General features: G+C 40.3%; 1 protein-coding gene across 1 annotated transcript; it reads left to right on the top strand.

Annotated features, from left to right (window-relative positions):
• Nucleotides 1-314: 314 nt before the first annotated feature.
• SDAD1 (SDA1 domain containing 1) lies at nucleotides 315-26,074 on the top strand. Its single transcript, XM_060113512.1, has 22 exons — nucleotides 315-514; nucleotides 3,153-3,257; nucleotides 3,959-4,057; nucleotides 6,069-6,179; nucleotides 8,366-8,437; nucleotides 8,526-8,626; nucleotides 9,835-9,892; nucleotides 10,427-10,501; nucleotides 11,914-12,015; nucleotides 12,811-12,880; nucleotides 13,884-13,987; nucleotides 15,601-15,658; nucleotides 16,778-16,836; nucleotides 17,449-17,525; nucleotides 18,772-18,869; nucleotides 18,976-19,052; nucleotides 19,624-19,753; nucleotides 21,239-21,333; nucleotides 21,426-21,616; nucleotides 21,724-21,808; nucleotides 23,222-23,383; nucleotides 25,195-26,074. The coding sequence occupies exons 1-22, from the start codon at nucleotides 425-427 to the stop codon at nucleotides 25,240-25,242; spliced, it is 2,067 nt and encodes a 688-aa protein (XP_059969495.1). The 5' UTR covers nucleotides 315-424; the 3' UTR covers nucleotides 25,243-26,074.
• The last annotated feature ends 918 nt before the right edge of the window (nucleotides 26,075-26,992 follow it).

Below are 26,992 nucleotides of genomic sequence, written 5' to 3'. Positions count from 1 at the left end.
CCAGGGATATTTTCAGCTTCTAACTTTAGGCTGTGAGTTTTTTAATAAAAACTATTAATTCTCATCTGTCTGTTTCATAAGAGTGTCAGGATGATGAAATAAACTAAGGTGTGTGAAGAAAGTCTTTGCATTTCAGATTATTTCAGGAACGCTAGACAGTAGCAGCGGTTGATCGAGGAAAAAAGCAAAAACCTCGTAAAAACCACTATAGAGTATTTCGCCGTGAGAGTAAGTTTGACACTCTGAGGCTCCCGTAGTCAAGCTCGCTTTAAGAGCCAAGATGGCGCCGCCGGCCGAGCTACCCATGTGCTGTTTCCGGTCGTACCCGGAAGCACGACTCCCAGCCGTAGCTGAGACTGTTGGCAATTGCCAGTGGTGTGGGTTTTCTTAAAACTGCTCGTCGCGGAGCCAGTCAGCAGCTAACATGTCTAGCAGAAACAATAACAAGCTGCCCAGCAACCTGCCGCAGTTACAGAATCTGATCAAGCGAGACCCGCCGGCTTACGTGGAGGAGGTAGGAATGCGGCGCGGTGAGGCTAGAAGCCGGGACGCGTCTGGTTGAGACAGTGGCTGGAGGGAGGCGTGGAGTGGAGCAGGGGTCCTGGCTCGCCTCGTGTTCTGCTCTTAAGTTCAGGGGTTCCTCGAGAGGAGAAAGGGGGTTAAGGGAGAGACATGCCACAAGGTTCGTTCCCCACCTTTTGAAATCTGCTGCCCGTCTGGGTTTTCTGCCTGCTCCTTAGACCCTGCTGCCACAGAAACACCATTTAAAAGACCTCATTTTTGCTTTAGGGGTTATCTCCCGACCTCACTGAGGTCTAGAGACAAATGGTCCGCCCCCAACCTCTGACTTCCACACAGGTTTCTCAAGCCTTTTCTTTTCTGAAACCCCTAAATGGAATTAGTCTGTAACAGTGGATGAAACTTTTGTTTAGATTGTTTCCCACCGACGTCTGTTTCCGGGAGCCCGCGCTCTGTGCCATGGACTGTGTTGGGAAGGAGGGAGTATTCTCAAGTATAAGGGACAGACATAAGAGCTTAGTATTATCTAGTTACAAAACAGGATTCAGTCTCATCGGAAGCTGGCATGACCTGGATGTGAGAATTTACCTGTAGTGAGCACAGAAAAGGGTAGTGTAAGATGATGTGCGAAATGCAGGCAGACAGAGGTGGAATGATGTGGGGCCTTTTAAAACACGGTAAGGGGCCTCCCTGGTGGCGCAAGTGGTTGAGAGTCCGCCTGCCGATGCAGGGGATACGGGTTCGTGCCCCGGTCTGGGAGGATCCCATATGCCGCGGAGCGGCTGGGCCCGTGGGCCATGGCCGCTGAGCCTGCGCGTCCGGAGCCTGTGCTCCGCAACGGGGGAGGCCGCAACAGTGAGAGGCCCGCATACCGCAAAAAAAAAAAAAAAAAAAAAAAAAAAAAAAAAAAACACGGTAAGGAATTAAGATTTTACTCTTAGTGTGTTAGGGAGCCATTGAAGAGTTTTAAGCAGAGGTGTGACATGATCTGATTTATATTATTAAAAATTTATTCTGGAGGCTGTAGATAGAATGGATTGTAGAGCAGCAAGATTGGAAGCAGGGTAACTAATATGACACCTGTCGGAATAGCCTAGGCAAGGGATGGTGATGCCACTGGAATTACCAACACAGGTGGAGAGAAGTGAACAAATTGGGACTAGCTCTACATGGAAGTAGAGCTAGTAGGACTTCCTGGTGGAGTGAATATGAGGGATAAGGAAAAAAGAAGGAAGGAAGGATGGTTCAGGTTTTTTATTTCTGCATCTGGGTATTTGACAAATACTATTTAGTACCTGTTATGTACTAGGTACTAGGACTATGGTAGTGAGCAGTACAGATAAAAATACTTTTCTCATTAGATTACATTCTAGTCATCTAGGGGAAGAAGTGGGATAAGAATCTTGCCAGGAGCACACTGAGTTATGGAGCCCTCTCTTCACTTGTCAGTGGTGACGTGGAGTTAAGGGAGGTAGGGTCTTAACTGAAGCATGTAGGGACTGCAGGTCTCCCTCTTGATTCCTACTCTTGGAAAAAACTGGAGGCTTAGCAGTTTTGTTGGGAAAATCAGGGGTTATGTTTTTTGACTAGGCTAAGTTTAAGATGTCTGTTAGACATCTAAACAGGCAATTGGGTATATGAATTTGGAGCTCACTGAACCAGTTAGGGCTGGTAATATAAAGAAATACTCATTCTTGGGACTTCCATGGTGGCACAGTGGTTAAGACTCCATGCTCCCAATGCTGGGGGCCTGGGTTCAATCCCTGGTCAGGGAACTAGATCCCTCAGGCCACAACAAAGCTCCCACGTGCTGCAACTAAGACCTGGAGCAGCCAAATTTTAAAAAAAAAGAAAGAAAGAAAGAAAGAAATACTCATTCTCTTTCTGAGTGTCTCTCCCCATTCCCTTCCCTTCCCCCTCTCCTCCTTTCTCCCTACCACTCTATCTAACACATATACACATAGTTTAAAGCCATGGCCTAGGCATGAGAGTAGCTGTAGGGTGTGGAACTGAGGCCTTGTGAGTTCCAACATTAGATTGTTGGGTTGTTGTTAGGATTAAACATAATTAAATGAAATAATGTACATGATGAGTTTGGCACACAGCAAGTGCTGAATAAATGGAAGCTATTATTTCTGTGTGTCTATTGCTTTTGCCTGTTAACACATCTTATCTAGAACTCCAGGATAAAATCATAATTATTATTTAAAAGAAGAGGGGAATTTTGACTAGAGAGCTTTGTGTACGTGAATTATAATTTACATTTTCTGACTCACATATTTCTGCAGATATTAGTGCTCTATATACATGGACAATATAGTAGGGGGTCATTTAGATAGTGAATGGCAGTAGAGAGCCAGATCTGAGTTTTTGACTCTTGTTTCACTGTTCTTTATACCTTACTACCTAAATTTCTAATGATAAGGGAAAGGGTCTTTAGATTACGCAAAATGTGCAGAGATTTTTCAAAACTCATTTTGAAGAATTCTGATAAGGAAAACATAGTGTTTCTACATACCTTTGCCACATCTTTTTCTCAATGCCATTATCAAAGATTTCTAAGTAATTTTTAATTCTCTACTGAGAAAGTCTTATAACAGAAGGTGACCAATTTAAATTTTATTTTTCTACAGTTTCTACAGCAGTATAATCACTACAAATCCAATGTGGAGATTTTCAAATTACAACCAAATAAACCCAGCAAAGAACTGGCAGAGCTGGTGATGTTTATGGCACAGGTAAGAAGATAACTTTTGAGTAAAACAAAGACCAGTTGTTGCACACAGCTTGCAGAATATTTTTCACTTACACCCAACCTCATTCCATTCGGGAATGGGAACTTAATTTTATTTTGTTTTGTTTTTTTTTTTTTTTTTTGCGGTACGCGGGCCTCTCACTGTTGTGGCCTCTCCCGTTGCGGAGCACAGGCTCCAGACGCACAGGCTCAGCGGCCATGGCTCACGGGCCCAGCCGCTCTGCGGCATGTGGGATCTTCCCGGACCGGGGCACGAACCCATGTCCCCTGCATCGGCAGGCGGACTCTCAACCACTGCGCCACCAGGGAAGCCCGGGAACTTAATTTTAAAAAGAAAATTAGTTTTCCCTTTTTGCAGATTTTATTTCCTCCTTATGTTCAGTTAGAGGATTTCACTAGAGCTTTTCACAGAACCAGCTGGAGCAAAAAAGCTTTCAAACTATTTGTTTTCTTCAAATTCATCATAAAAGCAAATTCTGAATCATGTCACCTACTTTACTAAGACTAGAGGAAATATGAAAGGGGTCAGAGAGATTAGCATGTAGAAGAAAAAGAGATGGTTTGGAGCCATCTACTTCTATGAAACATAGCCTTTTATTCTCCTTTTGCAGAACATCCTTAATATGTGCATATGAATTATAGGAGAGAAAGAAAAACTTCAGAAGAGCCTTTGCTTTATTACAGATTGGTCACTGTTATCCAGAACATTTAAGTAACTTTCCTCAAGAGCTGAAAGATCTTCTCTCCTACAACCACACTGTCTTGGATCCAGATCTCCGAATGGTAGGACCAGTAGTTGGATTGATAAATTGTGCTGTGTTCACATGTGCGTGTAATATGTGTTTAAAGGAGAACAGCCTGTCATCTAAACATCTTTCTAAAATGTAAATCAGTGTGTCACCCGTTCCTTAAAATCCTTCTGTTGCTTTTCATTTACACAGAATAAAACTCAAATTTATTAACTTAGCCTGTAAGTCCCTACATGATTTGCTTCCTTCCTGTGTTTTTGGCCTCACTTCCTTTTTTGCTGCACTCCTCTCTCTGCTGCACTCCTCTCTCTGATCTCTCAGTTCTGCCAGTATGCTAACCCTGCCAAGATGCTCTTTTCCCTTTTTTGATTAGGTGATTCCTTCTAGTCATTCAAATCTCAAATGCATGAAGAACCCTAATTATAACCTATAGTTTTTATAAAGCTTAGTTTAGACATTTATCTATTAATTAGCCAGTTTGAGCATTTAAACATTGTTACCTTAGTGATTGACATTGGGTCCTGTCTGGGATCCCCTTTACCAGGCCAATGCTCCCATTTCCCCCACCCACGGGGAATGTTGGCTGCTAATGGCCCCCAGCTGCCCTTTCTCTGGATCACTGTCTTCAGCTAAATGGGAGCCCTAACACCTGGGAAGTGGCCCTCCCAGCCCACAGGTGGTATCTGACTAACCCAGATGTTCAAAAGCCCAACCCTTCCCAAAGGTCCAACTTTGTGTTGCAGTTTGTGCTCCAGAGCTTCTCTGTAATCAGACTAAAGCTAGTCTCCAGCCAAGGACACATCCTTGCCCAGCTTTTCTCTGCCGTATCCTGCTTCTTTTACTTCCCTTCTAGAAGAGAGCACACCCTGAACAAACCTCTGTAATAAATTGGGTTCTGCTTCTAGGGAACCCAACCAGAGGCATTTTCAAATTTTATATATCAGCTTTTCAAACACCTTTACAGCTGGTAGAACTTACACAAATATTATGATCTCAAAACATACTAATATCCTTTACCAAAACTTATAAAAATGCTAAGTCTGTAGATTCAACTTTGTTTCTTATTCTTGCATTTTCCCAGGCTTTCTGTAATTCTTCAATGTTTATACTTCTCTAGGATTATCTTAATTTGATCAGGCCAAAAAAAAAAAAAAAAGAATACCATCTCAGACAAGCCAAGGTTGGAGTCTCTGATTAACTCTCAGCTGGGACATGGGACCTGACAGCACAGCCTAACAGGCTTCAAACTTGAACCATTACAGAAGACTTTTACTTAGGTCAAGACTTAGGTCAAGTCCTTGTGGGCCATACAGATTTGAGATTTTGAGTGTGGAGACCTAGTGTCTTTCCAAGTAATTAGGTCTTCTTTAAGTTTTGTGTGCTAACAGTACCCAACCAAATTGGTCTACAGGCATTATTAAATAACTAAATGTGTGTGTGTATTTCTTTATAGTGTTTTATGATGATTAGTGGGTTTTTAAAAATAATTAGGACGTTGCTAGGAAGCAAGAGGTTGAGTCTGTATAATTAGCATTCCTCTTTAGAGTGTACTTGTGAAAGTTGGTGGTAAGCAAGGGTGCTACAACTACCATTGGACCGTTCTTACTACAAACTGTATTTCAAAAGAATGCCTTGTAAGGTCACAAATTCAGTTTGATTATCCCAATTTAGTGTGTTATGTTATTGTAACCCACCTTTCTTATCTCTGTGGATTTACTGATCACTGCGTTTTTCTATGTTGACACTTCCTTGACCTCCTGTGTAAAGGAGCCCTCCTGCAGTCACTATGTATCAATTATATTACCCTGTTTTATTTCCTTCCTGTACGAGGTATACCTGTTGATATGCTTACTTGCTTGCCTGTCCCCTCTTCTGCTCCACCCCCAGTGTAAGCTCCACGAGGGCAGAGTCTGACTGTTCTGTTCCCATGCCTAGAATAATGCCTAGTTAGTAGAAGACATTAAGTGCTTTTGGGATATACTTGCTCCATTTTCTCATCCTAACTTTATCATTATCTTATAGTATGTTTCTTTTTCCTTCCTGAGACATTTTGCAAAGCTTTGATCTTGCTGAGAAATAAGAATCTCATCAATCCATCAAGTTTGCTAGAACTCTTCTTTGAACTTCTGCGTTGCCACGATAAGCTTCTTCGAAAGGTAAAGAGCAAAATCACTCCCCGCTCCGCTCCATATCTCATTCTTCCTTGCAGTGACATGAAACTTATAGCATTTGGAGTCTCTTGATGCTTCATACTATTGGATACAGCTAAGAATAATTTTGATAGGAAAAAAATTGACCATTGTGTGCATGCAATATAGTGGTGATAGCTAACATTTATTGTTTACTTTTTGCTAGGTTACCATTTTCAGAGCATTTTACGTATTTGTTTACTCACAAAGTGCCATGAGATAGGGGTTATTGTTGTTGTTATTTTATAGATGAAAAGGCTGAGGCACAGAGAGAGAGAGTGATGTTCCCAGGGTCACACAGCTTCTGAGTGGTGAGGCAGGAACATAAACCCAGGGAACCTGGCTCCAGAACCCAAGCCCTTTTCCACTGTGCTGTACTGACCAGCTAAATCAGAGCATGGACTGGACACTCGTGGCTGTAACCACTCCCACCCTCTTCCCCCCAAAACTGACTTTTTTTGTTATTAATATTTCCCTGTGACTTCGTTTTTGCTTGTATAAGTAAGACCAGAAGTTGAAGATTTATGAAATAATTTTAAGAAAGAGAAACTAAAGTTTACATACATTAACTTAAAAAAAAATTTTTTTTTTTCCAAAATATTAAGACACTGCAACCATTTGATTTTAGCAGTTGTACTTCTTGGACTAACTTGTGAATAAAAGTGATCCAGGGAAGCATATTTTGGGTACCAATGATACTTGTAAAATTGCCAATATTGTCTTGCATGCAGTTAGGGGCTTGGACTTTCCTTTTTATTTTTTTAATTTATTTATTTTTGGCTGCGTTGGGTCTTCGTTGCTGTGTGTGGGCTTTCTCTAGTTGCGGCGAGCGGGGGCTACTCTTTGTTGTGGTGCTTGGGCTTCTCATTGCGGAGCACGGGCTCTAGGGCACACGGGCTTCAGTAGTTGTGGCACACAGGCTCAGTAGTTGTGGCTCGCGGGCTCTAGAGCACAGGCTCAGTAGTTGTGGCACATGGGCTTAGTTGCTCCATGGCATGTGTGATCTTCCCAGACCAGGGCTCGAACCCATGTCCCCTGCATTGACAGGCGGATTCTTAACCACTGCGCCACCAGGGAAGCCCCGACTTTCCTTTGTAAAAACAAAACAAAACAAAACAAAAAAAGCAAATGTTTTGAGATGTAATTCACATACAATGCATCCATTTAAATGTACAATTCAGGGGTTTTTAGTGTAGTCACAGAGTTTTGCAACCATCACCAGTCAGTTTTAGAACACTTATAGCACCCCCAAAAGAAACCCCATTCCCATTAGCAGTTACTTTCCATTTTCCCATCTGTCCCAGCCCAAGGCAACCACCAATGTACTTTTGGTCTCTATAGATTTGCCTACTCGGGATAGTTCGTGTAAATGGAATCATATAATATGTAATTGTCGGGCTTCCCTGGTGGCGCAGTGGTTGAGAATCTGCCTGCCAATGCAGGGAACACGGGTTCAAGCCCTGGTCTGGGAGGATCCCACATGCCGCGGAGCAACTGGGCCCGTGAGCCACAATTACTGAGCCTGCGCGTGCGATAAAGAGTGGCCCCCGCTTGCCACAACTAGAGAAAGCTCTCGCACAGAAACGAAGACCCAAAACAGCCATAAATAAATAAATAAATAAATAAATAAATAAAATAAAATTTAAAAAATAAAATACTTTAAAAAAATGTAATTGTTTTGTGACTGGCTTCTTTCACTTAGCATAATGTTTTCAAAGTTCATTCATGTTGTAGCGTGTCAGTGTTCATTACTTTTTGTTGCCAAATAATATTTCATTGTCTGGTTATACCACATTTTGTTTATCCACTCATCAATTAATGGACATTTGGGTTGTTTTCACTTTCTGGCTGTTGTGAATAATGCAGCTATGAATATTTGTGTGAACATTGGTTGGAAATATATTTTCATTTCTTTTGGATATATAACCAGGAGTGGAAATGTTGGGTCATATAACTTCATATTTAACCTTTTGAGGGTAACTTTCATTTTGCTCTACCTGCTTTTTTTTGTTTGTTTTATTTGTTTTTGGTCTCTTGTGATAGAATGAAAAGTGCGGAAAATTAAATCCTCCAGTACATTTATATTTCTCTCCAAATTAAGCAAGGTTAGAAATGTCGGTTAATGTGTATATGTTTTTGTTTCTTTTCCTCAGACTTTATATACTCATATTGTGACTGATATCAAGAATATAAATGCAAAACACAAGAACAATAAAGTGAATGTAGTAAGTACCCTTTTGTTTTCCATGTTTGCAGCATTGTACTACAGTATCATGCAGTTTATTAAGTCTTCTTTCTCCTCTTTTTCTTCAGGTATTGCAGAATTTCATGTATACCATGTTAAGAGATAGCAATGCAACTGCAGCCAAGATATCTTTGGATGTGATGATTGAACTCTACAGAAGAAACATCTGGTAATACCTATGTACCTGTCTCTTTCGAAATAGTCTTTTTTTCATTTGTAATTACCACAGAACACATACACAAATATTTTTCTTGGTTTTGAGCTCTTTAATATATCTCTGCCATAGATTAAGTTGGAAGTAGAAATATGGAGGCAATCCAAACGACTAATAACAATATTCACTACCATTTCTTGAGCACTTGCACTATGCCTTACCTCATTCAACCTTCAGAACAGTGTAATGCAGCTTATTTGGGATTATTCCCACCTTATAGGTAATGAAACCCATAGGTTCATAAGTTTAAGTTTAGTAGCTAGTAAAAGGCAGAATTGAAATTCAAACCCAATCTGTCTGACTGAAATCCGGGCTCTTTCTACTCAGCCTCTCTGAAGATTTTCAAATCAATTTACCTTATATACTTAAATTATCATGTTTCATAAACTTTGGCTTGTTGGTACAGTGTCCCAACTCATGTCTTTTGCTTTTTTTATTCACTAATTTTTTTTAAGTATAAAAGTAATATTCGTTGCAGCAGAAGATTTGGAGAAGCTAGAAAGTTCTTATTTTTAATTATTGATAGTCCCACCCCCTAGGGATAATCAGTTAATATTTTATGATATTTCCTCCTGTCCTTTCTTTAATGTGAATTTTAAAGTATGGTTGGAATTTTGCTGTATTTTAGTTTTTTATTGGTTTTTTATTCCCCCCCCCAGTTATCTTGAGCAGGTTTTATGTCATTAAAAATTCTTCAAAAAATACATCTGCATGGCTGCATAATTTTCTGACACAAGACTGGGCTAAAATTGAATTAAATGTTTGCCTGTAGTTGACTGTTTAGCAACCCGTGACTTTTTGAAATATTATAAACTATGAATTTTAACATGTCAGAAATATTTACGACTTATTTTGTGCCATTGTCTATGCTGTCAAATACAGTCGAATGAAAATTCGCTTTAAAACACTCAACTGGGGCTTCCCTGGTGGCGCAGTGGTTGGGAGTCCGCCTGCCGATGCAGGGGATGCGGGTTCGTGCCCCGGTCCGGGAAGATCCCACATGCCGTGGAGTGGCTGGGCCCGTGAGCCATGGCCGCTGAGCCTGCGCATCCGGATCCTGTGCTCTGCAACGGGAGAGGCTACAGCAGTGAGAGGCCCGTGTACTGCAAAAAGAAAAAAAATAAAAAAATAAAAAAATAAAACACTCAACTGTCTTCCCCCAGGAATGATGCCAAAACTGTCAATGTGATCACCACAGCATGTTTCTCTAAGGTCACCAAGGTGAGCACGTGTATGGCTGTGTGAAGGCACTGTCTGTGAGTAGCCCGCTTCTCCAGCTAGAAGGTGAAGGAGATGGGTATGCGAGGAAGAGGTGGTGTGCGGATGTGCTGCTTGTGCTTAGGCTGCTTCCCTGGTTTATCTGCACTTTAGAGGAGTCACGCAAAATTATGAGTTTTTAAAATGCTTGGTATTAAATGATAGCCTTAGCGTTTATTTTATGTTTTCCTCTGTAATTCTTGACTGCTCTTTTATTGGACTCAGGCACAGCTGAAAGAAATTTAAGGACGTGTTTGACTTTCTCTTAGAGGGGCTATATCACTTTTCTTGTGGGGAGATGTAGAAGTTCCTGACTTCCTACTTGAAGGATAACAACTGTGTAGAGCCGGGCTAAGACAGATGAGCCCAAATCCTACCATTCTTTGTTTTTTTTTTTTTCTTCAGATCCTAGTTCATATGCATGTGTAAAATATAGACAGAAGTATTTATTCTTTGTTGTAAGCTGGGATGAGTAATTGACTTTGAATTGGTCTTTAGATATTAGTTGCTGCTTTGACATTCTTCCTTGGAAAAGATGAAGAGGAGAAACAGGACAGTGACTCAGAATCTGAGGTTAGTTTAACCATAGATACTTCTGAACTTTACAGTTTAGCAGATTTTGTTATTGTTTTCAGTACAGATTGTAAAAGTTGGAAAGAAACTTAGATGCTACCTTTATCCTTTATTGAGTTCTGCCATGCTGAGATTTTATTCTATTTAGAACTTGTCACTTACATTCAGAAAGATAGGTTAAGTAACTAATAAAACTTAGATTCATTCAACCTTGTTCTTAGTGCTAAAGCTATACCTATATCTCACTATATGAACTTAGAATAAAAATTACTGCCAATATATTTTTGAGGTAGAGTGTTGACATCATGGAAGTTTAGAGTGGAGAAACGGAGAAGGGTAGTACAGCATCTTTAAAAGGAAGAATCAATTTATGATGTCATGAAATTTTCTTCATTAAAAAATATTTTTTATTAATATTAAAAAGAAATTCTAAAAGAAATTCCCTTCCCATTTTAGCATTTTGGTAACAAGAATACTGGAATATGGGATAACACCTTTTGTTATTACTTTAGTAAATAATGTATGAACAATACATTCTTACTGTATAAAATTTCAGGTACTATAGATAAAAGTTATCTTGATCCTTTCTTATTGCCACTTCCCAGTTCCTTCTTCATAGATAACCATTTCGTTTCCCATGCATTTCTGTGTGGATGTGTATACATATTGTCTTATGTGTGTGGTCTGTTTTTAAAATATATATAAATAATATATGTATTATTTTGCAACCTGCTTCCTTTGTGATGACATATATAGATGTACCAGTGCATTTAGATATTCTTCTATTAGTACACATAGATCTACCTCATTCTTTTAACCTCCACATAATATTTCAGAATATGGATGTACTATAGTTTAAGCATTTCCCTATTGATAAATATTTGTTTCCAGTTTCTTTTTTCAAATAAAAACAAAGTTTCATTCTGTCTGTATATTAATACTTCAATAAAAACTAAAAGCAAGGGGCTTCCCTGGTGGCGCAGTAGTTGAGAGTCTGCCTGCCGATGCAGGGGACACGGGTTCGTGCCCCGGTCCGGGAAGATCCCACATGCCACGGAGTGGCTGGGCCCATGAGCCATGGCCGCTGAGCCTGCGCGTCCAGAGCCTGCACGTCTGGAGCCTGTGCTCCGCAACGGGAGAGGCCACAACAGTGAGAGGCCAGCATACCGCAAAAAAAAACCCAAAAACTAAAAGCAAAATAAAAACAAAAGTCAGTGTTGCAGTGAAAGTCTTTGTATGTGCCTGTTCCTGCAGATGGGCAAATTTGTTTTTTATTGAATTTTTAAAGTTGTGTTTATTTTTAATAGCTGCATGCAAAGAGTATAAGTACAAAGAAGTGATTGAAAGGGTTATTCCTTGCTTCTATGCAGATTTTCCTTGTTTATAGTTTTACAAAGTAGTTTATTCTTCAGGATGAAGGACCAACAGCAAGAGACCTGCTAGTGCAGTATGCCACAGGGAAGAAAAGCTCCAAAAACAAGAAAAAGTTGGAAAAGGCCATGAAAGTCCTCAAGGTGAGACTTGTACCTCGGAAATGAGATAGGAATCATTAGAATGCAGAATATGTGGTCTTTAGAAAAGCTTTTAAGCATTTGGAATAGAGAAAATAGCATGTTTGAAAGACTTAGAAATGTGTGATGACTTTTTAAGCACTAATTTTTTAGATGAATAAATGTTCTCAGCTCTAGCAAGATCTGTGGCTTGATTAAATTCATTTGTTTTGATCACGATGTCTTCTCAGAAGAGTATGCAAATGAAGTACATTTTGTTTTGTAATAATTATTTGAAAGTCATTAATTTGGTCCTTGTGTGTTTTTTAATGTTCCTATTTCCAAATCTCTTTAAGTCTCACAGGTGCTAATAGCTAGAACATTTCCAAGGTTTAATTTTTTATTTTTGGCCACGTTGGGTCTTTGTTGCTGTGCACAGGCTTTCTATAGTTGCGGCGAGCGGGGGCCACTCTTCATTGCGGTGCCTCAATGAGAGAGCCCTTGTGCTGCAAACTACAGAGCCCACATGCTCTGGAGCCCATGCACCACAACTAGAGAGAGAAAACCCACGTGCCACAGCTAGAGAGAAACCCAAGAAGACTGCATGCCATAACGAAAAGATCCCGCATGCCTAAACAAAAGATCCAGTGTGCTGCAACTAAGACCCGACGCAGCCAAAAAAAATAAGGAAAATAAATAAAATAAATATAAATAGTGTAATGGAGTTGATAACAGCCTTTAGCACATTAGCACGTTTAATCCCAAGGGCCTCTTCACTGTAATTCAGAATGTAAATGTTTTCCTCTCCCTTTCTTTCAGAAACAAAAGAAGAAGAAAAAACCGGAGGTGTTTAACTTTTCAGCTATTCACTTGATTCATGATCCCCAAGGTACTATAATTATGACCTCCCAAGTTCCTTGTTGGCTTTACCTGCCTATTTAGATTCCTACCTTCAAGGTTACCAGGGAATATAAAATCCTTGGCACTTAATAGACAATCAGTAAATGCTTAGTTGTTACCTATTGGTTGTAGCCTAGAGAATTCTATTCCAAAGCAGTGATTCCCAATCCACAGCAAAATAAGAAAAACATGGAGGAACAGCTCTCTTTGCAATTCATGTCTTTAATAACACAGTACTTGTAGTATAAGACATTGTGCTTGACCAAATGAAAAATTGACAATCTTTTATTAGTCCCTTTTTTTTTAACTGGTATGTGGAAACCAAAAGTTTGGGAAACCCTGTTCTAGAACACTAGTTCTCAAACTAGAGTGCACATTGGAATCACTTGGGGAATTTATAAAACTATACTGGTACTTGGGTCTTGTTATTCCCAGAGACCGATTAGGTGATATGGAGTATGGCTGGGCAGTGGGGCTTTTAAATGCTCTCTGTATTTTAGTTTTAGTTTGCTGACCCTTTCTCTAGGTCAGTGTTTCTCGGACTTTAAGGCACATACTGATCACCTTGGGATCCTGTTAAAGTACAGATTCTGTCTGATTCAATAGGTCTGGGGGTGGGGCCTGCAGTTCAGTATTTCTAACAAGCTATTAGGTGGACAGCTGCTGGTGGTCTGCAGACCACACTTTGAGGAGCAGGGCCCCAGAGAACTATAAGTGGAGCATCTGTCAACAGTAACTCAAGGTGTTGATGCTAAAAATCTTGGAAATCCTTAAGACTTAACTTTGGGCACCATTGAAGGTATATTTGCCTGTGTGTGAGTCTTTTCACCTTCAGTTATGCTGCTGTGTTTACCATCCTGGTTCTGCAGAGTGATTTCAGGCACAGCCATACCAGAGTCAGTGATCAAACTACTGCTTTTCTCTACACCTGTTAGATTATGTTGTGTAGACCATGGGCCCACAGTATACTTCTCTGATATTCTCCTTTCCAGATTTTGCAGAAAAACTACTGAAGCAGCTAGAGAGCTCTAAGGAGAGGTTTGAAGTGAAGATGATGCTCATGAACCTCATCTCCAGATTGGTGGGAATTCACGAGGTTTGAATTACATTATGTTTCTCTCGATGGATATTAGAAGTAGAATTTTTCTTGGTAAAAGGACACAAAGGTAGAGCAGTGGCTTAATTTTATCCTCCCAAACCATTTAAACCCATACAGTTTTACAAAGGGATAAAATCTTTCTCTCTGAAAATAGCTGTCTTTGTCGCTTTGTTTTCTTATCAGTTAGTATGGATGTTGAATTGTACATGTATTCAGTTTATGGACAGACTATTTTTGTTCTGTTTTTCTACTTTTTATTTTATTTTATCTATGTTTCACTTAGACATTTTCCTGAGCCAACAGAGCCCACATATTTTTATCAACTGTTATTACATTTCACAGTTTACCCCTTCATAGCTTTCCTGACTTCCAGCCCACTCTAGCAGGAGGATCATGTTTGCAAAGCTGAATTCTCTGGTCATTCACTTTATATTAAATTAGATTGCAAGAGCTCCTTGGTGGTATAATGTATACATATTGTGTATACATATGGAAACCTCACACATACTCAGACTAACTGCCATTGTAGAAAAGGAGGGATTCCCAGAAATTCAGCCCATGAAGAAATGACCATTGAGGTTGTTCTCTATAGTGCTGTTCTGATCATCACTGAATGTGTTGCTTTCTTCAAAAAAAACAAGAAGTAAAACAGGCTCCTTCTTTGAAAATCAAACAGTATAGACATATATCAAGTTAAAAATGAATAAATGCACTTATTCCATTTCTCTAAGAAAAACTTAACATTTTGGTGAATAAATTGCTTTTTCTACATGGGCTGCAGTTCTAAAGCAGGATTACCAGGTCAATTCTTGTTACATTTGTGCAGTAATTTCAAGTCACACCTGAATTTGAGCTCAATGGAAAAGCAAAAGTGATTCTCAATTCAAGCATGGTTTGGTGGAAATGATACTGGAGTTTCACAACTGGCTACAATTGAACACCCATCTCTGTATTGAACCCAAGTCTTCCCTTTTACTTCTCTGGTCCTGGTTTTGCTCTGTGGCTAAAATAGAAAAAAATTTATTCTCACATGATGAACTTTGAAGAAGACCAGGCCATCTCCAAAGTTTCTCTTCTTGAAGTTAAAGATTACAATTGCTTTAATAACTGGATCCTTGTCTCCTTTATCTAGGTAGACTCCAGAGTGTTAGTGGTTTCTGTCTAAAATATGGAGCTCAGAGTAATTCCTCCAGTGTGGTTGGACTGCTATCCCATAACAGAACTAGACTGGGTTTTTTGGTGATCAGAGTACACTAGGCACTATTCAGATTTGAGTTACTATTATCTTTGAAGACTAAAAAATTGGTTCTGCAGCCACACTAATTTAAAAGTAGAAGAAAGTTGCTTTTTGACTGCCTTTTCACCCCCTGGTTTATTCTGTGTACACTTTCTTCTTCCTTGACATAATAGGATAGGAACAAGGCCTTCCTTTCTTTGGTTAATACAGCACATTGAATCATCCTGTAGCATGAATGCTTGTTGAGAAAAAAAGAAAGTAAAAAAATGATTCCCAGTTAGTTGAGCTTGGTGATATAATTGCATCATGGAGAAATGAAACTCCACAGCTCAACTAGATATATATTAAAGTCAGTGCATTCTTCTTTCCACAGCTTTTCCTCTTCAACTTCTACCCCTTTGTGCAGAGGTTTCTGCAGCCCCACCAAAGAGGTAAGGCTTCCACTTGCCGTGTTCCTTTGATGGCCTTGGGGTTAACCATCCAGAGTCTTTTGTCCTGGAATTAATACTAAAGACAAGAGTTAGGAGTGAAGTGTGTTCTGCTTCAGAGACAAGGAGAGAAACCTGTATGTTTTCTTTCCAGATTCTGCCATGAGGTAATTGTTCTGCTTTAAGAAATAATTATTTGAGGGGGGGAAAAAACACCGAAACAAAATGTTGGTTTTTCAAAGCAAGTCTTTTTGTAATACTATAAATACTCATGTGAAAAATTCTAAAAAAGAATTTTGACTATTTATTGTAACTTCATTTTAGATACCAGGGTTTAACTTACTGCTTTCATTGCCCTCATTTATATTCTTAATTAAAAGCAACATGAAAGCAGGAAGGAAGAGATGGTGGTTTTTGCATTTGAACTTGAACCAAGGTAGGAAAGAAATGAACGTTCATTGAACATTCAACATGAGCCAAGCACTGTGCTAAGTACTTTACATACAGTCATCTCATTTAATCCTCACTTCAATCCTGAGAGATGTAGAAAGAAAAAACAAAAGACCAAGATCACTCAGCAAATAATGGCTGATCAGGCTTCACCTCACTTCTTTGTTTTGCCAGAGGCCTTGTTCTTTATCCATACTGCCCCTTTAAAGGGAGAGTGTGTGTATATATGTGTTGTATTTATTCATTTATTGAGTGAGTGCTAGTCTGAGCACTGCATTAGACACCAGTGAACACAAAGTAACATCCTCACCTTCATAGAGCTTACATTCTAGAGGAAGATCCACAGAGTGCTGTGTATAATATGTCCAGGTGACAGTAAGTATTTTGAGGAAAAAGGAAGCAGGTGAGGACAGTAGGGAGTGCTGGGGTGGGTTCTGTCTAGATTATGTGGTCAGGAAATCATTTTGATAATTAGTGTGAGCACTAATTTTATGCTGTTAAGCAGGGCCAGGAGGAAGCGAGGCAGTGAGCTAGGCAGATGTCGGGGGTTGGGTGTTGGGGCAGAGTAAGCAGCAGGAGCATGATGGCCAGCGTGTGCTGGCCATGTTTGCTGTGGTCCTGAGGGCAGGGCAATAAACTGACTGTGGCCTTTCCCATCTCTGACATTTTTAGAAGTAACAAAGATCCTTCTGTTTGCTGCACAGGCATCTCATCACTTAGTACCCCCAGAGGTGAGAACTCTTCAACTTTACTTCTGTCAGGATCTAGTGCCTATGTAGCCCTTCCACTAAGTATATCATGGTGGCCTTTCCCACAGGGATTACTGACCTCCCTGCCTTTTTTAAACTGAGTAGAAGAGACACTAGCTCTTAAGGAGATATCCATAGAAGTTTACTCATAGAAGTAAAAACATTTTACTGTAGAAAGTAAAGTGTATTTTGGACAAGTTGTTGAGAATTCTGGTTTTGTTTAATTGCCAAATTTTATGCTGGGGAGGCAAGAATATCAGTGAATTTATAGTGATTATTATTCAAAACTGATCGTTTCTTTCTTTGATTAAAATAGTGTTGGATGATCGTGGGTCAAAGCAATTTTTAATCCATGTTGAAAACTAATATTAAAGGCGAGCCTAATTTAATCTGAGGATAGCTAAGAAGAAGGCTAACACCCAACGTGGAATATTTTTCTCTCAGTCTTCCTCAGTCTTGATCCTTCCAACTCCCAAACCGAAGGTGGAGGGCTGTTTTTCCACTGTAATAGTTTATGGTCCCTTCATCGTCAAGCGTTTGAGTAGGTGTAGACGTTTTACCAGCACTCATATCCTTTCTCTCCCTCCCGTTCAGATCACGCAGTCATTGCTCATGACTGTGGCCAACAATTTTGTTACCGACAAGAACTCTGGAGAGGTCATGACAGTAGGGTATGTAGAATGTGGCTATAGGCAGTGGGTATGGTTGTAACGCACTGGGTTTGCTTTCCATTACCAAGATGTAAAATTTCATCTATAATGTGCTCTCTGCAAAAACAGTTTAAAGTACATTTCAGTCTTCTCAGCAGGCTTGGTATTTTTAATTTATTGGTCAGAACTTTGAGCCAGAGAAAAGATATTTGCCCTTCTAATCAACATTTTATTTTTTAACTCGCTTTCCCTCTTTCAAATGAATGCTTGTGTGGCAACCTAAATGTTTTTCTTCTGTCTTCTACCCTGAATTCCTATCTTCCCTAGAACAAATGATTCGTTATGGAATCATTTTTTAATCCCAAGGTGGTTCAGTGGCCCTTTTGATTAATTCAAAAGCACTTAATGAGTGTGAGCACTAATTTAAGGACGACTGATCTGTCCTGATAACTAAGCAGTATGCTGAACAGCTGCTTTTTATCTCCCTTGGAAACTATTGCTGGGATAACAGCCCTAAAGACCTTTAACTTTTCCTTATTTGACCTAGTACTATCTCCCCTAGAGTTGGCGAATAAACGCTGCTGTCATATACAGGCACACTTCCTTTTATTGCCCTTTGCTATATTGCTCTTCACAGATACTGCGTTTTTTTACAAATTGAAGGTTTGTGGCAACTTTGTGCGGAGCAAGTCTATCGGTGACATTTTTGCAGCAGCACTGGCTGACTTCATGCCTCTGTGTAACATTTTGGTAATTCTCACAATATTTCAAACTCTCCACCAGCAAAAAGATTATGCCTCACTGAAGGCTCAGATGAAGGTTACATTTTTAGCAATAAAGTATTTTTTAATTAAGTTATGTACTTTTTAAGACATAATGCTATTGTACACTTAGTAGACTACAGTATAGTTAAACATAACTTTTGTATGTACTAGGAAACCAAAAAATATGTGTGACTCACTTTATTGCAGTGGTCTGGAACCAAACCTGCAATATCTCTGAGGTATGCCTGTATTTTACAGAGATGACACTGTTTCTTATTCTTCTAGTAGAGGAAATGGCAGTAACCTGTCTGGAATCAAAGCCCTCTGAGGCTCCCCAACCTCACACTCTACCATGCTGCAGTTTTAGAGACCTAAGACCTATAAAACCCAACTTACATTCCTTTTGATTTAGTCTTTTTAGAAAATATTCTTAGGTTGAACCACATGAAACTGCTGGGGGTTTTTTGTTTGTTTGTTTTAATTTATTTTTTTCCTTTTTTTAGAATCAATGCTATAAAAGAAATAACAGCTCGATGTCCTCTAGCCATGACTGAAGAACTTCTCCAAGACCTGGCTCAGTATAAAACACACAAAGATAAGAGTAAGTGGTGTGTTATTCTCAGTAGATCAAAGAGTACAGAGTAACTCATTTTTACCTCAGTAGACTCTTTGCTCTGAAGTTTCTAATTAAAGGTATTATTTTCCAGATGTGATGATGTCTGCTAGAACTTTGATTCAGCTCTTCCGAACACTGAATCCTCAGATCTTACAAAAGAAATTCCGGGTAGGTGAAGCATACATATGTTGATCAAGGATTTGGTCTCAGAAAGTAAGGGTAATTTCCTGCAATTTGAGTTTGAGTATTTCTGATGCTTCCAGTAGGAGTATTGGTGATACATGTAGTTTTATTCTTTAAGCTCAGAATAAAATTGATTGAATACTGTTGCTTAACTGTTTTATAGTTGGTATATGCTCTTTGATGATGAATGACTCTTATAGACCTGTTAGACTGTTTGAAGTCAGTAACTGATGCCAGTATTGAACAGGCTGTTCCCTAACCAGATACTACCTCCTTCAAGTTGGGACAAAGAAAGATGCATGTATGTAACAGAAGGAGAGATCTCAAGACTTAACTGAAGTTTCCTGAGGTGGATCAGAAGAAAGCAAGAAAACAGTGGGCAAAGTTCTGGCTGGGGGATTTACTTTGACCGAAGACATTGGTGGACTGTTTTTGTCATTCGATTGCTTCCATTTTTTGTGATTCTCCCTCTCAATTCATAATCCTAGAGAATCCTTTTCATGAATAATGTTTTGCAGTTTAAGGACCTCATTAAAAACTACTTCCTTTCCTTTAGGGTAAGCCTACAGAGGCCTCCATAGAAGCAAGAGTGCAAGAATATGGAGAACTAGATGCTAAAGATTACATTCCAGGAGCAGAAGTTCTGGAAGTTGAAAAAGAAGAAAAAAATGCTGAAGATGATGAAGGTTCATTTTTGTTTCACCATTATTCAGGACAAAATCACTCCTGCTATATCTGTATTGATCTTGAAACCTTTATACTGTTTGGACATTCATTCAGCAGATGTTTCCTGAGTAATGACTGTGTGCCACGCCCTGTTACGGGCACTAAAGGTCAAATGGGCATGGTCCTGCTCTGAGAGAATTTACATTCTGGTGTAGGAAATGCCTTTTCATGTCCTTCAGATTGGCTGCCCCTTATCAAGGGCATGCTGTTTGACACTTGGGAAAGATAATGGGTTTCTTTTGTTGCCTAGAAAAAATAATGAAGATTAGTCTATAGCAGTCCTCCTGTTGAAGGAGAATGCTTGTTGAACTGGTCGAAGAATGCTTGAGGAACTCCATTCTCATTTCCAGGGTTAGCATTTACTGCATTGGTCGCTAGGGTCCTGTCTTCTTCCCGTTCATTCCTTCATTATTTCAACAAAACTTTCGTAAGCATTAGCTATGAGCCAGCCACTGTCAAAGCAAAGATGAATGATATGGTTCTTGTCCTTGAGGGTCTTTCATAAACAGCTAATAAATCATTAACAGGATTTATGATTGGAGTGGGGTATAAGGGCTGGAGAGAGGTCAGGTCCACCTCAGAGGTTCAACAAAGGCTTCAAGGAAATGGTGACCCATGAGCCGTATTTGGAATGATTAGTGAGCAATGGTAGTAGAGTGGAGACTTTCCAGGCAAGCTGTGAGCAAAGTACTGAAGGGTTCAGGAAACTATTAGAATGTAGGATACAAGGTGATGCACAGAAAGCGATGAGGCTAGAGATAGAGGTGGGGCCTCACGTGAGTGGCTGTGTAGGCCAGGCCTAAGAGCTGGGACGCTGTCTTACAGAACATGGGCATCTGCTGAGAGACTGCAGGTAGCCTTCATTTTGAAAGCTTACTGTGGTGGCTCCGTTAGGAACTCTGATACCTCTTTACTGAGGTGTCTCCAAGGTTCTTACACAACCAAAAGTTTCTACCTTGGTTCTCTGAATGACTTGTTTCTAACTAATTTCTCAAACGTGCAGATGTGCTTAGACAAGTTAAATAACTTGTATGTGGCCACTGTAAATGTACAGGTACAGTTCTGATGGACATGGCTAGTTTGGTGGAAGGAACGTGGGCTCTAGAGTCATACATGATTTTCCTAATGTCCGTGGAGGCTGCATTTCTGGCAGTGTGGCCCGGGGCAGGTTACTTAACCCTGGACTCTGTTTCTCTTGTGTTGAGTCACGAGAGTTAGAGAAAGATTGCAAAGTTTGGGCTCACGGTGGATAATTGATCAGGGCTTATTCTCCGTTCCTTGACTTAATTAAATTGATATGGTTTATTTAACAATAATATTGCTCAGTTCTTGGTAAGCATCTATTTGAGGTTCATTACCTAAGTTTTCTTTTGCTTGATTTATCTCAATGTACCATGAACACTCAACATAAAGTGGGTGCTAATGGTGTGCTCTTTTTCACACAGATGAGTGGGAAAACACCAGTCTCAGTGATGAGGCAGTTTCCGATGGCGAATGGGTTGACGTGCACCATTCTTGCGATGAAGAACAGAAAGAAATCGTAAGTCCTCAAATGTCCTTTTCTCAGTGTTGAGGGGCCACGCCCTCACTGGAGCTAATAGCCGTTTAAAGCCTGTGTTGTGTCCTTTCAAGTCTGAGAAGCTGAACAGCATGCCCTTGGAGGAGCGGAAAGCCAAAGCCGCGGCCGTCAGCACTAGCCGAGTGTTAAGTCAGGAAGACTTCCAGAAAATCCGAATGGCCCAAATGAGGAAGGAACTCGACGCTGCCCCTGGGAAAGCCCAAAAGAGGAAGTACATTGAAATAGACAGTGATGAGGAGCCCCGGTAAGACAGTGTGTACACCAGGTCTTCAGTCAGCTCACGTGATTATGAAAGTATTAGGAAAAGGAATTCCATCCTTGTTACATATTACATTTTTTCCTTCACCCCAGGGGTGAGTTACTTTCTCTTCGGGACATTGAACGCCTTCATAAAAAGCCAAAGTCTGACAAGGAGACAAGACTCGCAACTGCAGTGGTGAGTGGGGCATGTCATTGCCTAGTTGTTTGAACAGAAAGCAGATAAAGTGAAATATGACTCAGAACTTGTATAGGCACAGAACTGCAGGGTTTTTTTGGCTGCATTGGGTCTTCGTTGCGCGAGCTTTCTCTAGTTGCGGTGAGCGGGGGCTACTCTGCGTTGAGATGCACGGGCTTCCCATTGCAGTGGCTTCTCTTGTTGTGGAGCACAGGCTCTAGGCGCACGGGCTTTAGCAGTTGCAGCGCATGGGCTCAGTAGTTGTGGCTCGCGGGCTCTAGAGCGCAGGCTCAGAAGTCGTGTGGCGCAGCAGCTTAGTTGCTCCGCGGCATGTGGAATCTTCCCGGACCAGGGATTGAACCCGTGTCCCCTGCGTTGGCAGGCAGATTCTTTTTTTTTTTTTTTCTTTTTGCGGTATGCGGGCCTCTCACTGTTGTGGCCTCTCCCGTTGCGGAGCACAGGCTCCGGATGCGCAGGCCCAGCGGCCATGGCTCACGGGCCCAGCCGCTCCGCGGCATATGGGATCCTCCCAGACCGGGGCACGAACCCGTATCCCCTGCATCGGCAGGCGGACTCTTAACCACTGCGCCACCAGGGAGGCCCAAGCAGGCAGATTCTTAACCACTGCGCCACCAGGGAAGTCCCTACAGTATTTTATTTTAATGTTTTAACTAAAAGTATAATTAACATAGATTAAAAGGCACAGATAAGAGGTGTTCAGTTAGATGAGTTTTAACAACTTGATAGCCACGTATGTAACCACTGTCTAAGACAAGCTGTAGAGCCCAGAAAGGCACCGTTATATGTTCAGGGTCTCAGGGAGGCTCAGTACATTTACCAGAGCTATGAGAAAAGCAGGGGAATGTTTAAGTCATTAAAGAAAAGCCAGCGACAGAGCTGCCTCGGGCAAGTCCTGTGGCTGTTTGAGACTGCAGCCTGCCTACCTTTCCAGATTCATTTTCTCTACCTTGACTTGTTTCAGACGCCATTCCAAATGGGCTCCGCATTACCCTCTATTCCATTTGTACTGACACTTGTTTAGATAAGTTTGAAAACCCACGTTCCTTCTCCACCGCAACTTTGCATATACTATTCCTACCTGAAATGCTCTACCCTTCCCTCCTTCCCTCACCAGGAAGGCCTTCATCCTGCAAAAAACAGCTTACAGGGTCTCCCTCTCTCAGAGACTCCTCTGGCCTCTAAGAAGCCTTTTCTTCCACTGAGCTCCCCTTGCCCCATTACAACACATCATGGTCATTTCTTCCCCTGGACTGAACTGAGTCTCTGGGGAGCAGTGACTGTGTGTTCCCTCCACCTTAGTGTCCTTGGCATCCAGTGGAGCTGGCACAGAGGAGACGTGTATGTTGATGAGATAACTCCTGCAGTGATATTTTTGTGTGTGTGTGCTGATAGGCTGGAAAAACAGACCGAAAAGAATTTGTGAGGAGGAAAACCAAAATGAATCCATTTTCCAGTTCCACGAATAAGGAGAAGAAAAAACAGAAGAACTTCATGATGATACGGTATAGTCATAACGTCCGGTCAAAAAATAAGCGTTCCTTCCGAGAAAAGCAGGTGAGCTCAACTTGAAGCTTGACTGGGTAGAGTGGTATTGTTGTTCTAAGACTTCTCTACATTTGAGTGGAGTTGTGCCTTCTAAAACCTTGTATTGTGTGTGTCTTAGGATTAATGGGGTGCATTATTGGAGAGCATGGAGAGGTGGAAAGCGGTCAGGGCTTGTAACCTAGACTTGACTTTGTTGAGATTCAGCTGTGTGACCAAAGGGAGGCCATTTTCCTCCTCTATAAATATAGGAGTTTAAACTAGATGAGCTCTGAGGTCCATTCCTATGCTAAAATTCTCTTGACATTGCATCTGTGAAATATATCAAAATTAACTGAATAATAATTTTTGAGTGTTTCTTATATGGTACTTTTTTCCAAAAAGCAATCATTATGTGTGGTAATATCTCATTAACAGTTTCAGGAAAGCAGTACAAACTAACAGTTCTGTTGTTGGCATGATCCTTTCTCTGTGTACCCTTTTGCAAAGCCATTATGTTTACAGACCTTTGGAATTGCATTTTATCCATTTTCAGTCTTTGATTGGTAGTCCTGGGCTGCTCTGTTGGCTTGCTTATTTCATAATTCATTGTAGTAAAACAAATTTATGTTTTTATATCCTCCTCTACTGCCAGTGTACCAGAGTGTATATCTAAATGTACTAGGAAGAATCTCTAGGAGGTCAGGTCAAGGGTAAAATAGTGCCACATTCTGAACCAGCGTTCCTAAATTGCAAGCCAAGGATGAGCCTGCCTGGCCTGAATGTGACAGCTCTCCAGGGCAGGGCTCCATCGGTGTGGGAACCAAGTCAGTATGAGTAACTCTGTTTATTTAATCTTTCTAGTTGTAAGCTCTTCAACCATGTTATGTAAGTAATAAAGTGGCAGTAATTTTGATTAGAATTTGTTGCAAGTTTAGGTGAAAGGAAAGGTGCTGTTAAATAGTCTTGACTTTTGCCAATTCAATTTAAATGCATGGTTGAATTGATTAAATTCATTAGTTTATCCTTCCCCTGCCCTTTATAAGATTTTTGGGTCAAGGAAATAATGATCATCCAGTTGGCAGGCCTTGCTTCATTTTGAGGTTTTTGTGACCTTGCTGCATTTTATCTAGGGGTGTTCCCCTAGCCCCTACTTCCTCTATTTTTTAGCATGCCTTTTTTTGGCATGATAGAGAAGCCTTGCTTTGTTCCTGTCAGTACCTCTTTCAGTATAAAATAGTTCTCTCAAAGATGAAAGAATTTTGTAAGAGGAAGTTAGCTCACTGGATATGTGCTAGTTCATGTGAACAATATGAACAGATACTGTGATTAAACTGTACAAATGAGAAAATAAGACATAGATAGCTGAATCTGAGAAATACCTTCTTAGGTGTGCAAATTAGGTTAAAATGAACTGGTTGATTTTGTTTTCCTACCATAAGCGTCCCAGTTATTCTGCATATCTACAAAGACATACCAAGACCCAGATCTGAGCTAAAGGCAAGAAGTCAATAACTTAAAGTCATAAAATTCAAAAAGCTTCATTAGAGCCAGGCAGCTTCCACCCCAAAAAATGCTCTAAAGTTTCTAGGACTCAAAGAGTGGTGGGTGCTTGGGAATTAATGGAATAATATCCATCACACACTTAAGATGTATACATTGACCTTGGTTATCTTCTTTTTATAATTTGGGTTTATTCTTAATAATCTTTTATTTAATATTCTGTTGTTTTCTTTCGGGAACTGTAAGACTTTATAAGGATGTTCATAGGTTCGCTGTGAACATTGGTCCTGTGGTCTTTTTCTATAGATCATATTTACATTTTTTTCTTTTTTATCTTCCAGCTGGCGTTACGAGATGCTCTCTTGAAAAAGAGAAAAAGAATGAAGTAACTTCCAAGCAAGTTTTCCATTCCAGGGAGAATGCTAAATTCCTGTCATTACTCTGAAAACTAGTACATTAAGAATGTTTACATTAAAAAGTCCAAAAGCACTATATTGTGAAAACCAGAGTAAACTTGGTAGCTTCTGGTGTTCTTATTTTAGAGATGGGTAGGGGTGGGAATGTTTGAAATGTAAACAGTAGTGGTGTTGTAAAATCATTTTCATTTAGTGTTCATGCAAAAAATATATATAGAGAGAGAGAAAGAGAGAGTGCCTATTGTCACTGAAGATATAAAATTGAATGAGCCACAACTCCTCACTCAAGGTATTTATAGCCTATGTGTAGGATGGGGCGAGGGGCAAGTATGTATCTGTGTACTTACAGTGTTGTATAAATAGTTCTCTAGTAGAGATAGGTTCATGCTTCTATGGGGTCACAGAGGACTAACTCTGCAGGGGATGGGAGTTATATATTCTCTTAAAACAGGACAATGTTACAAGAGTAAGAGGATCTTACTTGTAAATAGGCTTACCTGCTGAAAGCAGGTCCCTGCTGTACAGATTTTGGGTAGACAGTATAGCTTTTTTAGTCCATCCATCCAAAAGATGTAATTTTTTTTTTTAGTGCCAGATACAGGCTTTTTGGTGAAAACCTCGCTTTTTACATTGCCTTACATATAAATAGTAATCTTGGAGTGGCTTCAGTTCATCATTTGGGCTGCTCATTCTTCCATAGAGGAAAAAGAAGTTAGATTGGTTTCCTCAGCCTTCCTTCACCCTGTAATATTTTCATCCTGCCGTTTGCCTTGTTTCACTCAATAAAAAGGTTTCTAATGTCAAATAGGTACTCTGTGTGCTGAGTGGTGTGTGTTGTCTCCCTTCACTAGGTGTGCTTGAGTAGATTTCAGGGGTCACTGTACAAGAGCCGTGGTCAGCTGTTTGCAAGTTGTTGTGTTTGGAAATAGTTTGGTGATCTTTGTCTCAGATTTCTTAGGTAGTGTGGTAGTTGGGAAAATTGCTTCAAGCTAGAGGAAAAGGCAATTTTCTGCCCACTCAGCAGCTTCTAAAACCACTTTTCTTACTCCTTTTCCAGCATCTTCTGTTCACTTTCTCAGTTCAACTTCAGTTTTATTTGAATGAAACTTTGTGACTTTTCCTAAGACGCCCCATACCACTGGGGATTAGTTATGAAGACCTTGTGGTTTACTGATTAAATTGCACTGGCCTAGTGAGAGGAGCCCTCAGTCAACCCCCAGCAACTTCAGTGTTTCACAGGAAGTGTCCGATGAATGTTTCAGACCTGAAACTCCTCTCTTCTCTCTTTGCCTTTTTTTTTTTTTTTTGCGGTGCGCGGGCCTCTCACTGTTGTGGCCTCTCCCGCTGCAGAGCACAGCCCTCTTTGCATTTTTGAACTGGGTGTCTCCTTATGTGTCTAGCTCTAGAGAGAAGTATATAAAATTCAAAATGGCCTAGCACCTAGGGTCTGTAGCTTTGCTGTGTGAATTGTGATGATGCCTGGAACTTCCATCCTTCCCCTAGACTTTCCCACCCCACTTAGCTGCCAAGAGCCCAGTCCATTCTGTGTTCTGACTTCTGTTCTTCTACTATTCTTAACTGAGGTTTATATGGAAGCTAGGTATCTGGCTTTAAAAGCTATAGCCTTAACTTCTACTTCTTTAATCCTGTAGTAGGTTCCTTTTATTATTTTATAAGTCTTCTCTTGAGAATATTCTGTTTACTCTAAATTTGGAGGTCAGAT

The sequence above is a fragment of the Mesoplodon densirostris genome, chromosome 1 (assembly GCF_025265405.1).
Source record: "Mesoplodon densirostris isolate mMesDen1 chromosome 1, mMesDen1 primary haplotype, whole genome shotgun sequence".
NCBI classification, from domain to species: Eukaryota; Metazoa; Chordata; class Mammalia; order Artiodactyla; family Ziphiidae; genus Mesoplodon; species Mesoplodon densirostris.
The sequence above is the reverse complement of the archived record's forward strand: the minus strand, read 5'-3'. Positions and strand labels throughout refer to the sequence as shown.